This window comes from Mobula birostris, chromosome 6 (genome assembly GCF_030028105.1).
Source record: "Mobula birostris isolate sMobBir1 chromosome 6, sMobBir1.hap1, whole genome shotgun sequence".
Classification (NCBI taxonomy): Eukaryota; Metazoa; Chordata; class Chondrichthyes; order Myliobatiformes; family Myliobatidae; genus Mobula; species Mobula birostris.
Genome location: NC_092375.1, coordinates 164,953,889 through 164,971,822, shown reverse-complemented (window position 1 = coordinate 164,971,822; position 17,934 = coordinate 164,953,889). Strand labels below are relative to the sequence as shown.

The 17,934-nt window shown below is 37.1% G+C and overlaps 1 protein-coding gene across 1 annotated transcript in view; it reads right to left on the bottom strand.

Moving 5' to 3' along the window:
• Positions 1 to 17,934, bottom strand: part of ttn.2 (titin, tandem duplicate 2) — a 391,135-nt gene that overhangs the window by 202,031 nt on the left and 171,170 nt on the right. The window contains exons 90-100 of the mRNA XM_072261778.1: positions 17,566 to 17,640; positions 16,209 to 16,283; positions 15,216 to 15,290; positions 13,869 to 13,943; positions 12,886 to 12,960; positions 11,528 to 11,602; positions 9,623 to 9,697; positions 6,826 to 6,900; positions 5,034 to 5,108; positions 2,857 to 2,931; positions 1,209 to 1,283 (exon numbers count right to left, since the gene is read on the bottom strand). Coding sequence (XP_072117879.1) covers positions 1,209 to 1,283; positions 2,857 to 2,931; positions 5,034 to 5,108; positions 6,826 to 6,900; positions 9,623 to 9,697; positions 11,528 to 11,602; positions 12,886 to 12,960; positions 13,869 to 13,943; positions 15,216 to 15,290; positions 16,209 to 16,283; positions 17,566 to 17,640 — 825 coding nt within the window. The remainder of the gene's footprint in view (positions 1 to 1,208; positions 1,284 to 2,856; positions 2,932 to 5,033; positions 5,109 to 6,825; positions 6,901 to 9,622; positions 9,698 to 11,527; positions 11,603 to 12,885; positions 12,961 to 13,868; positions 13,944 to 15,215; positions 15,291 to 16,208; positions 16,284 to 17,565; positions 17,641 to 17,934) is intronic.

The following is a 17,934-nucleotide window of genomic DNA, read 5'->3' as shown; positions in this document are numbered from 1 at the left end:
ACATATTCCACACTTCCCTAAATATCTATGTAGATATCTATCAACAACCAAGCCTATGTTTGCTCCTGGGTCCCAAAGATTTACCACCCTCTAAGTAAGGAAATGTCCTTGTGTTATATTATTTAAAATATGGCTTGGCGAGGGGGACTTGATGTTTCAGCCAGTATCTTGTCAAGTCCTATAAGAATTTTGTACTATCAGCCCAATCTGCTATTCCTAAGAATTCAAAAGTTTCCACATTGACCAGATGAGAGATATACAAAATAGAGAAATGTCACACATTGATTCTATCCAAAAATATTTATACCAAATACCCAAACACTAAAAAAAAAGTCCAAGAATTTGAGAAGCCAGTGTGCAAAGTAAAGCAAAGCAAGAGTTGTACATTTACAAACCACTCCTTAAAAAGGGAGAAAGAACTATGTGAATAAGCTTCATGTACTTATGAGGGAATGACATAATCAACAATGTGATGCATCAATCTATTGCATTAAGGAGTCCAACTAGTTAATGCAGAAGTAATTAGTGATCTCAATTTTGCCATGATCCTCTGAATACTTTAATGCTCAGCGCTTAATTAATCCAGGCGATTTGTTTAAAACGTTAAAAATGTTATTACCAATGAGGTTTGCTGCAACATAAATCAATGCTAGAAAACACTAAGAACTCATGGAGTTGCAGTTAAAGCAAGAAGAAATTCATTTTAATTAACCTATGAGTAGTTGATAGACAATTTAAATATACGTGGTGGGTTGGTAGGAGTGTGCATGTTGGTCTTTATGCAGGCTAGATATGTATATTATCTATACATGTTAATGCAGTAGTTAGGTGCAACAGTGTAGCTTGCTTCTTGATCCGTCTACCAAGCTTTCCTCTGCTAGTGAGTACACAACACTAATACATTACTTCTATGCTACAGTTCATGGAATATGGTGTGGTATTGTTTTGATACCAAGATGTTACCAGTCGCAACCAAAATTGGCAGTACTGTCCTAAATTTTGTTCCATATAACCAACCAGAATGCAAGTATAAAAATTAATTGACAAAGACAACAAAGTACAGCACAAACACAAAAACAAAATAATAAAATAAAAAAATCTGGGAAAATATATCAAATATTAAATTAAACATTTAAAACAAAAATACTTCCCAAGATAATGATATGATGTTTTTCAAAGAAATCTAGTTTCAAATTTATGTCCTGTACCTTTCAATGGAACAACCGCTTCCTTTTGGGTAGCTGGTTTCACTTCTTCACGAACAAACTCTGGAATCTCAGGCACTTTAAGAAATTAATTTTTGGGCAAAAGAATGTCAAAAGATGTTCACTTAAATTTCACAGAATTGCACACAATTTAAACACAACAAGAACAACAAAAGCAAGGTGCAAATTACTATTTTATGTTAATAACACAATAATCTCATCTAATCATTTTTGCTAGATATAGGCAGATTTGTCTTAATGAATCTAGTAAATTCATTGCAGCAGCCAATAGCCATCTTGGTTAAATATAAAAAAATTGGAATATTTCAATTCTCAGTTATCAACCAATATGCTTTGTTAGTTCTAAACCTCCTCTCCACATTGTGCAATTTTTCTAATTGTACCGCAAGTCTTATTTTGTTATGGACTGGTGCTTTCAAAGGTTTCAAAAGTACATTTAATGTCAGAGAAATGTATACAATATACATCCTGAAATGTTTTTTCTTCATTTTGAGAACCACTTTTCAATAGGTCTACCTTGTAACATCACCATGCCTTTGGGACCACAATGCTATGCCTATGATTTGATATGCTATTGATATCTCAACCAACATGCTACAAGAATGAAAATATACTTTCTTGCTAACACTTAAAATCTATTTTCAAAACATCTTACAAATGGTATTTCTGCAGGTTTAATTCTACAAAAAGTGTCACATAATCCATGGGTATACAGAGCCTCGTTCTCTATTGGACAAATTTTCAGTCCAAATATTTATGGTTATTGGAGTTATTCAAAAATTAAACTCCATTTTAATTTTACAATTATCACATCCATATGCTTGTATGTTTTTCTAATCATTACTAATATGTAACTGAAACATTTCCACTAGCAGCTGCCACTAAGAAAGAACAATTAGCACAGAATTTCATTGATGTGATCACCCTGACAGCTACTGACTTTGCATTTCTTGCTTTGCTATGTGATATTAGTTCTGGAGTATATTTCCTAGCTGGGACTTCCTTTTATGGGTTCTTGTTTAATTTTCTAATCATGCTGTATTGCAAAAGGAATGGCCATTATTGCACCAAATGCATGGAAGGTTAGCGCAGATACTGTGGTAAATGGTCCTTCCACACCTGCCACACAGATCCCTGTATATTTGCAATCTGATTTGTCACTGCAAAGTACCAAATACCTGTAAAATTGCCATAAAGGTAATTGAAATATCAGCCCCAAATAACCTGTGTGTAATGGATGATTCCTTTAAATGGCTGAGGGTAGTTTGAATAAAATGAGATCCATCTTCCACAGACTTGCACATATTCAGCCACGCGGGTATAAGATGTAAGCTGAGCCCAAAGGTTACAGTACAGTTGCCTACATAACATTTCACATTGATTGGTGGAATGAGATGCCTTCTGGGCATTATTTTGCCTGGCAATCAGTGCACTACCGCTAATATAGTGTTACAGCATTAGAATGGCACAAATGCATAAAGAGCGAAATAAAACAACATATTGTAAAGCAAAATAAATAGCAGAGCATGAGCAATTTCAGTTCTTTAAAGCAGAAAATAGTTTTCAAGATAATAAGGTGAACACACTATACATGGAAAGAATGGTGCTTGAAAGAATGTGCCTTTTGTACCTTTTATAGGAACAACCTTTTCTGTTCGTGTAACTCGTTTAATTTCTTCAGGAATAAATTCCACAACCTCAGTCACTTTAAGAGATTTAATTTTAGAACAAAAGATCAGACATAAACTTGCAATTTAACATTACAATACAGATAACATTAAACACAAAACAACCAACTGATATATATTATGATCTACTATCTTGAGCAAGTCATTCAAAAAACTCCTATCTGTATTATTGCTTTGTGTACATAAATTTATGACTGTTCTGTGGGGTTTAAATTACACATAATTAGGATATTTTGAAGTTTACTCTCAACAAACTTGTTATTTTTTCAAGCAACACACATCAAAGTTGCTGGTGAACGCAGCAGGCCAGGCAGCATTTCTTGGAAGAGGTACAGTCGACGTTTTAAGCTGAGACCCTTCATCAGGACTAACTGAAGGAAGAGTTAGTAAGAGATTTGAAAGTTCACCAGCAACTTTGATGTGTGTTGCTTGATTTTCCAGCACCTGCAGAATTGCTGTTGTTTTTGTTATTTTTTCAATATTTCTCCTAATTGTCCATAAATTTGGTTGCATTACAATTACAAAATTTCATGAGCAGACCTCAAGCCCCATATAAAACACTCAATATTGATCATAAAATTACATGCTAAGCAAGCAGGCTTGAAGTAGCTCCTAACTTGCGTTGGTGTTTTTTAAACTAGTGGGTTAAAAGGCAGAAAGATATTTCTGTTAAATAATATTGCAAATCTCTTTCTTAAACAATGGTCCATATAATTAACTGAGCAGTGTAATGATTTGGTGTGATTGTAGTAGTCTGTTCCCTTTAAGATTATAAATCTGCTGGTACTTAAGATAACCTTTAATTGCCAGAATTTGAATTGTGTGAAGATTTACTATTGTAGTGTCTCAACTCAAAATGTTGATTATCTCTCTATCTGCAGAGATGCTGCCTGATCTTCTAAATTCCTCCGGCAGTTTGTTTCTTAGGCTCCAGATTCCAAAATCTGCAGTTTCTTGTGTTCTCAAGATTTACTGTTGTGAGTTTTAGGAAACAAATCTAATGCCTACATCCACATATGCATATTTTTCAATTATTTATTTTCCTATTGGTTATTGGCAAGTAAATAAATTATTATTGATAAGATAATATATGAATATTGCAAACTGCAGTTAGGAAGGAATATAAAAGTTATTTGCCATGATTATCTTGAAAGCTACTGGTAAAGCTTTCCTTATCCTGCCTTGAAGGTAGAGCTGTAGCTCTAACAGATAGCTTACTTTATTGTGGACATCCATAAGGAAACATGGTTAATTGCTAAAGTTCATAGAGCTAATTAGGCCACTAAAAGGAAGACACGGCCTCCTGCGGGGTTCCCCTTCTCCGTTCTTCTTCCTCCTGGGTCCTCCTCCTCCTCCCTTTTCTAACAGTTTGTTCTCTGCATGCTAAATTGCAATGGGAATTGCTTTTATTACATCCATGCCAGAAGCAACTGACTTGCAAGTAATGGAAGACAGCACCAAGTCTTTCAGTGCATAATGCTCAATTCTGCATCTTCTAGGATGCTAGTGAACTCTAAATAGCAACAATTACTGCAATTTCAGAATCAATGGGAATAAATCAACCAATAATCTGTCGGCACTCATTGACCTCTTTAAATTGCAGAGCATCAGGCCTGTCAAGGAGGAGGTGCGCGCAGATGTGAATGTCCTTTCCTGCTGCTTGATGCTTGTTCAAATACCTTTAAAAATGCATGTTACTCAATATAATGAGCAGTAAATTGGTAGTCCCAGAGTCATATCAGATATGAACACTGAATAATTTCAAGAGCTGCCGTCAAACTTTGGCTAGCATTTATATTTGATGTGTTCACATTACTGATATGTGTGAGCATTGCAAGTCCTTTTTATGTACAGCATCCAAACAATGGTCACACCAAGTCACATTTTATTCCCTACATTACTAAGCATCAAGTTTATTTTAAATACAAAGACAGCACAAAACACATGAACAACACAAACTTACAAGCAAAATTTAAAACAACCTCTACCGAAAAAAAATATTAACGGCTAGAAAGACGGTAAGTCTCTAAAATAAAAATACTTTTTAAGACAATGACAAGATAAACAAAATTATTATTCAAAGGCTAATTTTGACGTAAACATGTACATTCTTTTGTACCTTCTATTGAAGCAACTGTTTCTTTTTGTGTAACTTGCTTCACCTCTTCAGGAATAAACTCAGGAATGCCAGGAACTTAAAGAAATTTAATTTTTTGATAAAAGAACATCAAAGATGTGCACATTTGACAGTTTAAACAATACTCATAAAATTAAACACAAAAGGTGCAGCTGAGACAAGAAACGTTTTTCTATTTTGGTTAGTGATTCTGATATATATAAAGTTACTATTGTCTTATGAAGGCTAAATCATTAATGGGCGCTGCAATGAGCCATGTCATCACACAATGATTCTTGAACTTTTCAATGTTCAATTCTGGATACCCTGATGTGACTGATTTTAAAGTATATTTCGTGACTCCCTGCAGACCTGAAATGTGAATCAATTCTAAAAAGAATTGAGCACTTCCCATAAATAACCCATCCTCACTTCTAAGATGTGAATAATTTGTTAAATAAAACTTTCAGACATATGGGATAACTTTAAGTTGGAGGTGAGGGAGGTGGCAAGTTAAAGCATGCTCATTTTGCTGCTCAATGCTTGGTCAGCCACTGATGAAGAAGTGTGTATTCTGCTGAACTTTGAAACACAAGTGCTGGTAATTAATCAGTATTGGAGAAATTAATTTAGTGGGTTGAAACTAGGCATCTTTCTAGCGGGTATTCAATGAAATTCATTATGATGGCCTTTGATGTACAGCACATCAGATGCCATTTTGAGCACAATAGTTGTGCTTGAACTGGATTTTCATTGTATGTTTTGAATTATTTCATATCCGTCATATGAGTACAAAAATTATCTTATACAAGGACACACAGAATGATACAAGCAAGAAAATAAAGCAGTAAACATGGCAACAAATAACTGAATACTAAAGAGTATTGTCAAAGTGAAGCTTAAAAAAAAGACCAACATTATCATGTCTCCTCTAGCCTCAGTCGAGGTCTTGGAGGACTGGCAAGTACTTAATGTTGTTCCTTTATCCAAGAAGAGAAATAGGGATAACATTGGAAACTATAGAATAGTAAGTATCACATCAATAGAAGGAAAGTTGCTGTGAGGATTCTTAAGGATAGAATTCATGAGCATTTGGAATACCATGGCCTAATGAAGGACAGTCAGCATAGTTTTGTGTGGGGCAAGTCATGTCTTACTAATGGGTGAATTTTTCAAGGAGGTGATAACGGTGAATGATGAAAGTAGAGCTGTCGATATTATCTGCATGGATTTTAGAAAGGCATTTAACAACATATCTCATGGGAGGCTCATCTAGATGCTTGGGACCACAGTCCAAATGGCACTTAGAAGCAGAATTGGCTTGATCATAGAAGACAGAGGGTAGTGACTGATGAGACTTATTCTGGCTGGAGGTCTGTGATGAGTGGTGTTCTGCAGGGATCTGTATTGGGCCCTCTGTTGTTGTGATATATATATCCTGAATGAAAACATAGATGTGTAGGTCAGTAAGTTTGCAGATGATATGAAAGTTGGTGATGCTCCGGACAGTGTAGAGTGGTGGGTATCTGGAATGTGCTGCCTGGGGTGGTGCTGGAGGCTAATATGATTGAGGCTTTCAAGATGATCCTAGACAGGCATGAATGTGCAGGACGTGTAAGGATATAGACATTTTGTAGTCAGAAGGTATTAGATTATTTGGGCATTTGATTACTAATTTAGTTTGTTTGGCACAGTATTGTGAGCCAAAGGGCCTGTTTTTGTGCTGTAGTGATCAATGTTCTAGGTTCTATAATTCAAAGGAAAATTCTAATATAAAACATGCCTCCTTTAATACCTTTGATTGGAGTAACTTTTTCTTTTTCTGTAACTGTTTTCACTTCTTCAGCAACAAACTTTGCAACTTCAGGAACTTAAAAGAAATTTGTTTTTCTTTTGTTAAAAATATCAAAGAGGGGAACAAAACACTCTAAAACAATACACACGGAACACAAAAGAAGCAACAGATACATGACACAGTTTATTATCTTGTACCAATCACATAATAATCTTTCATTTTATATTATGCTTCTGGTATATATAAAATTAAGCTAGTTAATTAATAAAGTAACAGTGAGCCAAATTGATTAGACATTAATCACTAGAATAGGTTAATATTCACTCTCATTCAGCCCAAGCTGTTTATCTGATCACAATTTTCAAAAATACCCATATTCCTACAAATATAATTTCTTATGGATAGAACTAGCATAACTTTCAGACATAAAGACTTTTTGTTGTTATGCTTTGTTTAATTTAATGTGAACTTAATGGTCATGCTAGGAAGTAAAAATATTTGACGGTTCAACAATGTGCAATCTGTTTCATGCAATGACTAACTATTATAAGGTGCAATTTCAAATATAATAAATAGTAGGGTTTGGATATTTGCAGGCGTAATTGAAAATAGATGAAGTTTTATTCTCTGATTTCTTGGTGTTGGTCTTAGAAACCAAAGTGCTGATTTAAAAAAAATCAATAACCAATTTCTACAATACACTGGTGTATTTTTCTATGTGAAGATATTATTCTCTAATATTTGCAGATAAGTAAATAAAACAGATAATCTTAGAACTATTTCAGTTGTAATTTGAAAGGACCTCAAAAGAATATAACTACGGTCACTCTGATAGCCACTAGCAATATGAACAAAAGATTTGAAGCAGAAGTAGGCTATAGAACAAGAACTTAGGCTACTGTAGCATAGGAGTAGGTCTTTGACTCATAATCAGTGTGGTTCTTATCTTGTTCTGAAGGTGCAGTTGATATTAAAGGTTTCAGTTAGGGGAAATTAAGTCTGAAATACATATTTGGCAGTTGTAGCTAACTTCTGATTCTCCATCCTTTTTGCTCCTCTAGTAACTTGGCCTGTTCTGCATGTCCTCAAATTATTCCCCAGTCAACTTGTTTAACATTTCAATTGCCCTACATCTTATCAGGAGCAAACAACAGGAATTCTGTAGATGCTGGAAATTCAAGCAACACACATCAAAGTTGCTGGTGAATGCAGCAGGCCAGGCAGCATCTCTAGGAAGAGGTGCAGTCGACGTTTCAGGCCGAGACCCTTCGTCAGGACTAACTGCAGGAAGAGTGAGTAAGGGATTTGAAAGTTGGAGGGGGAGATCCAAAATGATAGGAGAAGACAGGAGGGGGAGGGATAGAGCCAAGAGCTGGACAGGTGATAGGCAAAAGGGGATACGAGAGGATCATGGGACAGGAGGTCCGGGAAGAAAGACGAGGGGGGGGGACCCAGAGGATGGGCAAGAGGTATATTCAGAGGGACAGAGGGAGAAAAAGGAGAGTGAGAGAAAGAATGTGTGCATAAAAATGAGTAACAGATGGGGTACGAGGGGGAGGTGGGGCCTTAGCAGAAGTTAGAGAAGTCGATGTTCATACCATCAGGTTGGAGGCTACCCAGACGGAATATAAGGTGTTGTTCCTCCAACCTGAGTGTGGCTTCATCTTTACAGTAGAGGAGGCCGTGGATGGACATGTCAGAATGGGAATGGGATGTGGAATTAAAATGTGTGGCCACTGGGAGATCCTGCTCTCTCTGGCGGACAGAGCGTAGATGTTCAGCAAAGTGGTCTCCCAGTCTGCGTCGGGTCTCGCCAATATATAAGAGGCCACATTGGGAGCACCGGACGCAGTATATCACCCCAGTCGACTCACAGGTGAAGTGTTGCCTCACCTGGAAGGACTGTTTGGGGCCCTGAATGGTGGTAAGGGAGGAAGTGTAAGGGCATGTGTAGCACTTGTTCCGCTTACACGGATAAGTGCCAGGAGGGAGATCAGTGAGGAGGGATGGGGGGGACGAATGGACAAGGGAGTTGTGTAGGGAGTGATCCCTGCGGAATGCAGAGAGACGGGGGGAGGGAAAGATGTGCTTAGTGGTGGGATCCCGTTGGAGGTGGCAGAAGTTACGGAGAATAATATGTTGGACCCGGAGGCTGGTGGGGTGGTAGGTGAGGACCAGGGGAACCCTATTCCTAGTGGGGTGGCGAGAGGATGGAGTGAGAGCAGATGTACGTGAAATGGGGGAGATGCGTTTAAGAGCAGAGTTGATAGTGGAGGAAGGGAAGCCCCTTTCTTTAAAAAAGGAAGACATCTCCCTCGTCCTAGAATGAAAAGCCTCATCCTGAGAGCAGATGCGGCGGAGACGGAGGAATTGCGAGAAGGGGATGGCTCTTATCAGGAGCAACTGGTTTTGCAGTATCCTGAATTCTGGACTGCTTGGCATTATGAGCTGCCATTATTATGTACTTGCAGCTAGGGTTCAGCGCAACTTCACTAATGTGATGATTGGCACAAGAAACATCACAGGTATATGTGTGTGATACCGACAGTTAAATAATGGCCACCATCAACACTTTCAATACTTCAGTAGTAAAATTATTTCTGTTACAAAGGCAACACAATAAAGACACACAGTTATAGAGTTGTTCAAATGCTCAACAAATCACACAACTTAAAATATTAGCATGAGGCAGAGCTACGGCAATGTGAAGCAAAAATACTTCCCAAGGCAATGACAAAATTAATTCACTATGATCCAAACAACAATTCTAGGATAAAACATTTTCTTTCTTCTGTACCTTTCATTGGAATGCCCTTTTCTTTTTGTGTAACTGGTTTCACTTCTTCAGGAACAAACTTGGGAACCTCAGGCACTTAAAGAAAGTTAAATTAAAAAAAAGATTGCCAAGATGCAATAGGATAAGAATGCACGTAACATTAAACACAAAAGCAACAGTCAAAGATTTTGTGCGAAATCACACACTTTGAATCTTGGTTCTGATATACACAAGGCTTAATGTTAGTTAATGAAGCAGTTATAATCCACCTCATATCAATTCTTGGGACACAGTCAACTTGTTTCGCTGCCCATCACTTCAGATAGGACTATATATATGACATTTAAGTACATGCACAGCCTTCATGTAGGATCTCTGTTGTCCTAAGGACTGCTTTCCAATATACCTGGCTTGTAGTTCTCCATGTCTTTGGAACATGATTTTTTTTAAATTTTATTTTGTTCAGAGATAAAACTGGGAATAGACCCTTTTGGTACTTCAAGCCACACCAGTCAGCAACCCCTGATTTAATCCTAGCCTAATCATGGGACAATTTACAATTGGCTAATTTATGTACCAATCGGTATGTCTTTGGACTGCAGGAGAAAACCCATGTATTCCATAGGCAGGACGTAAAAGAGACTCCTTAGAGGACGCCAGGATTGAACTCCAATGTCCCAAGCTGCTACACGAACAACTACACATCATGGCGCCAACAGAACTAACAGAATGGTCCTGTTATATTTATACCAACTGAACTAGCAAGTTGGGAGCAAAAATAAAATGTTCTTAATTTAAAATTACTTTTCCGCATAATTACATCTGTCTATAAAAAGGTGATTCTGGGGCCGGCTGGTGGCACAATGACATCGGTGCTGGACCCGGAAGCGGAGGTTCCCAGGTTCGAAACCAGTCAGGTCCGCTCCGAGTACGCTTTCCATCCATGCCGGGTTGAGTGTCGAGATCGCAACTCAACCTTGTAAAATAAAAAGGAAAAATACTGCGAAAATGTCTGTGTGAGGAGTGGCACGCTACACAGTCTCTCTCTTGCTTTGCGCCTTGTAAAAAGCCCATGAAGAAGACATCATCACAGACGCACGCAAGTATACACAGATGCACACAGACACGCAAGCACGCACACGCAGATGCACAGACTCGGATGCACACAGGCACACACCAAAATAAGGTGATTCTGCACAAGTAATGATTTAGAGTTTAAGATCTGCTCCACTGATGCTGTCTGACCTGCTAAGTTTTCACATATTTTCCACTTCTCCTTCACATTTTCATATTGCAGATGCTACTTCAATTCATGCATGAACATTGTTGACGAATCTCCTGAGAACTTCTGAAAAGCCAATTACTTAATATTTACACTGGATCTCCCTCTTCTAATCTATCAGATACATCCCCAAATATTGCTGGAGTTTACTCTTATGTACTCTACTTTCATAAATCCATGCTTTGTTTGCTCAATCATAATATTATATTGGTTTATTTATTACAGGTTCCAGAATCTTCCTAACTAATGATGCCAGGCTAACAGGTCAGCAGTACCCTAATTTTTCTTGCCTTTTTTTAAACAGCAGTTTCCATATACAGGTCCACTACACATTGGTTACCCCAACATGTCCAATCACCAGTTTGACATTCAACACAACTTTGCTGCAGGAGTACAACTGTCATTTTGATACACAAAAAGCTTGTCCAGCATCAGACAATTACAACCATCAATCACTGTTTTACTTAGAGTTTTGGTTTCAAGAAGAACAAATTGATACAGTAAAAATTATACAGATACACAAACAAAAGACAAAAAATTAGAAGGTCCCCTAAAATAGAATTACTTTCCAAGATAATGCAATTATGATAACATCATTTATTGAAAGAGTAACTGTAATATAAAATATGTGCCTTCTTTCGTACCTTTCATTGGAGCAACTTTTTCTTCTGGTACAACTGGCTTCTTTTCTTCAGGAATAAACTCAGGAACCTCGGGCACTTGAAGAATTTAATTTTTGGATAAGAGAATTTCAGAGGCATACATTTAAGAATATTTAAAACAGCAATGCACATAACATTACGTGCATTACTACAAATAAGACCTGACATAGTTCATCATCTTGTGACGAGCACATATTTATAATGTGTACAGAAATTACAGCAAATGCAGCTGACTTAAAAATTCAAGCAGAAATGCTTGACTGCCCACTAATTATTTTAATAACAAATTCTCTCAATGAACTCAAATAACTTTGATGAAAATATTTTTTTCTGAGGTATAGCACTTTATGGTGTGATTACTTCAAAATGTACTCATGATTCATGAGAAGAACTCACTACCCCAAGTAAGTCAAAACAGAAAATGCTGGGAAAAACTCAGCAAGCTTGGCACATGTGTGGAAGGATGAACAGCTGATGTTTTGGGTCAGACAACTTTCATCAGAACTGATAAATTAGTCAAGAACGCAAAAAAGATGAGGGAAGGCAATGAGTCATATACAGGAGGCATTACTGTCTATTGCAACATTCACAACACGCTGGAGGAACTCAGCAGGTTGGGCAGCATCCATGGAAACGATCAGTCAATGTTTCGGGCCGGAACCTGAGGGTGCTGCCACAGGATTCCACGGATGCTGCTGGAACTGCGGAGTTCCTCCAGCGTGTTGTGAGTGTTGCTTTGACCCCAGCATCTACAGATTATTTTGTGTTTACTGTCTCTTCACAGTTGCACATTTTCACCCCATCAAAGAAATTTCTTTTGTTACACCCATTATCCTCCTCCATTTTCTCTGCTATCTAGAGTAATTTGTTTCTATCTTCCTTTGTTTTGATGAAGGCTCTCAGAACTGAAATGTTAACTATTCATAACCGGATGAATTTTTCCATTGTTTTCAGGTTAGCTGAGTGAATTCTCTACATAAATCACAGGCACATTGCATTTTCTGTCTTATTTTCAATGCACGGGTTCCCAACCATTTTATGCCATGGAGCCATGGATGCCCGAGGGGTCCATGGACTCCAGGTTGGGATCCCCTGATTTACAGTTTCATGCTTCAGTATACTACTTCTAATTCAATATCTCCACTCGACTTAATGATAAAGTGCACAAAACAAGTGACCAAATACGAATCAAGATTCACCATAAATGCACAAGACATCACCGTATATACAAACACACACACAAACACACACGTGCGTGAGCACACGCAGTAAAGCCAATTGATCATGTGTTTACTTTTTCAAGGGTTCTATTTAAAATGATGGGATGCATATTCCCATACCTTTGGTTGGAGGAACCTTTTCTTTTCTTGAAACAATCTGTGGCTTAACTTCATCAGAAATTGGCTTCTTGGACACTTTAAAGAACATTTATAATTTTAGATGCAAGACATTGAAATGAATGGACATTTTCTGAAAAATGTAGGAGAAGTGAAATGAAACATGGTTGACAAACATATATTACACGAATTAGACCACAGAGCACAATCGACTGATAAGAAGAAAGTATGTGGCAAAATTGAATTGCCAAGATCTTGAATCTCATACTTCCATTAAAGAAAGTATTAGTACAAAACCTATTTTCAAAAAAAAATTACATATTTTCCACTTCTCTTTCACGTTTTCAGTAATTGCAGATGCTACTTCAATTCATGCATGAACATTGTTGACTAATCTCTTGAGAACTGATTCAAGCCTTCTGAAAAGCCAATTACTTAATATCTACACTGGATCTCCCTTATCAACTCTATCAAATACATCCCCAAATATCCTGGAGTTTAGTCTTATGTACTCTAATTTCATAAATCCATGTTCTGTTTGCTCAATCATAATATTATATTGGTTTATTTATTACAGGTTCCAGAATCTTCCTAACTAATAATGCCAGGCTAACAGGTCAGCAGTTCCCTGATTTTTCTTGCCTTTTTTTAAACAGTAGTTTCCATATATTCAAGTTCACTACACATTGGTTACCCATCACCAGTTTGACATTCAACACAACTTTGCTGCAGGACTACAACTGTCATTTTGATACACAGAAAGCTTGTACAGCATCAGACAAGTACAACCACCAAGCACTATTTTACATTAGAGATTTTTGGTTTCAAGAAGGACAAACTGATACAGTAAACATTATACAGATACACAAACAAAAGACAAAAAAAAAGGTCTCCTAAAATAGAATTACTTTCCAAGGTAATGCAATTATGATAGCTCATTTATTGAAAGAGTAACTGTAATATAAAATTAGTGCCTTCTTTTGTACCTTTCATTGGAGCAACTTTTTCTTCTGGTACAACTGGCTTCTTTTCTTCAGGAATAAACTCAGGAACCTCAGGCACTTGAAGAATTTAATTTTTAGACAAGAGAATTTCAGAGGCATACATTAAGAATATTTAAAAAAGCAATGCACATAACATTACGTGCATTACTACAAATAAGACCTGACATAGTTCATCATCTTGTGACGAGCACATATTTATAATGTGTACAGAAATTACATCAAATGCAGCTGACTTAAAAATTCAAGCAGAAATGCTTGACTGCCCACTAATTATTTTAATAACAAATTCTCTCAACGAACTCAAATAATTTTGCTGAAAATATTTTTTTCTGAGGTATAGCACTTTATGGTGTGATTACTTCAAAATGTGCTCATGATTCATGAGAAGAACTCACTACCCCAAGTAAGTCAAAACAGAAAATGCTGGGAAAAACTCAGCAAGCTTGGCACATGTGTGGAAGGATGAACAGCTAATGTTTTGGGTCAGACAACTTTCATCAGAACTGATAAATTTGTCAAGAACGCAAAAAAGATGAGGGAAGGCAATGAGTCATATACAGGAGGCATTACTGTCTATTGCAACATTCACAACACGCTGGAGGAACTCAGCAGGTCGGGCAGCATCCATGGAAACGATCAGTCAATGTTTCGGGCCGGAACCTGAGGGTGCTGCCACAGGATTCCACTGATGCTGCTGGACCTGCTGAGTTCCTCCAGCGTGTTGTGAGTGTTGCTTTGATCCCAGCATCTACAGATTATTTTGTGTTTACTGTCTCTTCACAGTTGCACATTTTCACCCCATCAAAGAAATTCCTTTTGTTACACCCATTATCCTCCTCCATTTTCTCTGCTATCTAGAGTAATTTGTTCCTATCTTCCTTTGTTTTGATGAAGGCTCTCAGAACTGAAATGTTAACTGTTCATAACCGGATGAATTTTTCCATTGTTTTCAGGTTAGCTGAGTGAATTCTCTACATAAATCACAGGCACATTGCATTTTCTGTCTTATTTTCATCGCAGGGGTTCCCAACCATTTTATGCCATGGAGCCATGGATGCCCGAGGGGTCCATGGACTCCAGTTTGGGATCCCCTGATTTACAGTTTCATGCTTCAGTATACTACTTCTAATTCAATATCTCCACTCGACTTAATGATAAAATGCACAAAACAAGTGACCAAATACGAATCAAGATTCACCATAAATTCACAAGACATCACCGTATATACAAACACACACACGTGCGTGAGCACACGCAGTAAAGCCAATTGATCATGTGATCACTTTTTCAAGGGTTCTATTTAAAATGATGGGATGCATATTCCCATACCTTTGGTTGGAGGAACCTTTTCTTTTCTTGAAACAATCTGTGGCTTAACTTCATCAGAAATTGGCTTCTTGGACACTTTAAAGAACATTTATAATTTTAGATGCAAGACATTGAAATGAATGGACATTTTCTGAAAAATGTAGGAGAAGTGAAATGAAACATGGTTGACAAACATATATTACACGAATTAGACCACAGAGCACAATCGACTGATAAGAAGAAAGTATGTGGCAAAATTGAATTGCCAAGATCTTGAATCTCATACTTCCATTAAAAGAAGTATTAGTACAAAACCTATTTTCAAAAAGAATTACATATTTTCCACTTCTCTTTCACGTTTTCAGTAATTGCAGATGCTACTTCAATTCATGCATGAACATTGCTGACTAACCTCTTGAGAACTGATTCAAGCCTTCTGAAAAGCCAATTACTTAATATCTACACTGGATCTCCCTCAGCCACTCTATCAAATACATTCCCAAATATCCTGGAGTTTAGTCTTATGTACTCTAATTTCATAAATCCATGTTCTCTTTGCTCAATCATAATATTATATTGGTTTATTTATTACAGGTTCCAGAATCTTCCTAACTAATAATGCCAGGCTAACAGGTCAGCAGTTCCCTGATTTTTCTTGCCTTTTTTTAAACAGCAGTTTCCATATATTCAAGTTCACTACACATTGGTTACCCCAATATGTCCCATCACCAGTTTGACATTCAACACAACTTTGCTGCAGGACTACAACTGTCATTTTGATACACAGAAAGCTTGTACAGCATCAGACAAGTACAACCACCAAGCACTATTTTACATTAGAGATTTTTGGTTTCAAGAAGGACAAACTGATACAGTAAACATTATACAGATACACAAACAAAAGACAAAAAAAAAGGTCTCCTAAAATAGAATTACTTTCCAAGGTAATGCAATTATGATAGCTCATTTATTGAAAGAGTAACTGTAATATAAAATTAGTGCCTTCTTTTGTACCTTTCATTGGAGCAACTTTTTCTTCTGGTACAACTGGCTTCTTTTCTTCAGGAATAAACTCAGGAACCTCAGGCACTTGAAGAATTTAATTTTTAGACAAGAGAATTTCAGAGGCATACATTAAGAATATTTAAAAAAGCAATGCACATAACATTACGTGCATTACTACAAATAAGACCTGACATAGTTCATCATCTTGTGACGAGCACATATTTATAATGTGTACAGAAATTACATCAAATGCAGCTGACTTAAAAATTCAAGCAGAAATGCTTGACTGCCCACTAATTATTTTAATAACAAATTCTCTCAACGAACTCAAATAATTTTGCTGAAAATATTTTTTTCTGAGGTATAGCACTTTATGTTGTGATTACTTCAAAATGTGCTCATGATTCATGAGAAGAACTCACTACCCCAAGTAAGTAAAAACAGAAAATGCTGGGAAAAACTCAGCAAGCTTGGCACATGTGTGGAAGGATGAACAGCTAATGTTTTGGGTCAGACAACTTTCATCAGAACTGATAAATTTGTCAAGAACGCAAAAAAGATGAGGGAAGGCAATGAGTCATACACAGGAGGCATTACTGTCTATTGCAACATTCACAACACGCTGGAGGAACTCAGCAGGTCGGGCAGCATCCATGGAAACGATCAGTCAATGTTTCGGGCCGGAACCTGAGGGTGCTGCCACAGGATTCCACGGATGCTGCTAGACCTGCTGAGTTCCTCCAGCGTGTTGTGAGTGTTGCTTTGATCCCAGCATCTACAGATTATTTTGTGTTTACTGTCTCTTCACAATTGCACATTTTCACCCCATCAAAGAAATTCCTTTTGTTACACCCATTATCCTCCTCCATTTTCTCTGCTATCTAGAGTAATTTGTTTCTATCTTCCTTTGTTTTGATGAAGGCTCTCAGAACTGAAATGTTAACTGTTCATAACTGGATGAATTTTTCCATTGTTTTCTGGTTCGCTGAGTGAATTCTCTACATAAATCACAGGCACATTGCATTTTCTGTCTTATTTTCAACGCAGGGGTTCCCAACCATTTTATGCCATGGAGCCATGGATGCCCGAGGGGTCCATGGACTCCAGGTTGGGATCCCCTGATTTACAGTTTCATGCTTCAGTATACTACTTCTAATTCAATATCTCCACTCGACTTAATGATAAAATGCACAAAACAAGTGACCAAATACGAATCAAGATTCACCATAAATGCACAAGACATCACCGTATATACAAACACACACACAAACACACACGTGCGTGAGCACACGCAGTAAAGCCAATTGATCATGTGATTACTTTTTCAAGGGTTCTATTTAAAATGATGGGATGCATATTCCCATACCTTTGGTTGGAGGAACCTTTTCTTTTCTTGAAACAATCTGTGGCTTAACTTCATCAGAAATTGGCTTCTTGGACACTTTAGAGAACATTTATAATTTTAGATGCAAGACATTGAAATGAATGGACATTTTCTGAAAAATGTAGGAGAAGTGAAATGAAACATGGTTGACAAACATATATTACACGAATTAGACCACAGAGCACAATCGACTGATAAGAAGAATGTATGTGGCAAAATTGAATTGCCAAGATCTTGAATCTCATACATCCATTAAAGAAAGTATTAGTAGAAAACCTATTTTCAAAAAAAATTACATATTTTCCACTTCTCTTTCAAGTTTTCAGTAATTGCAGATGCTACTGCAATTCA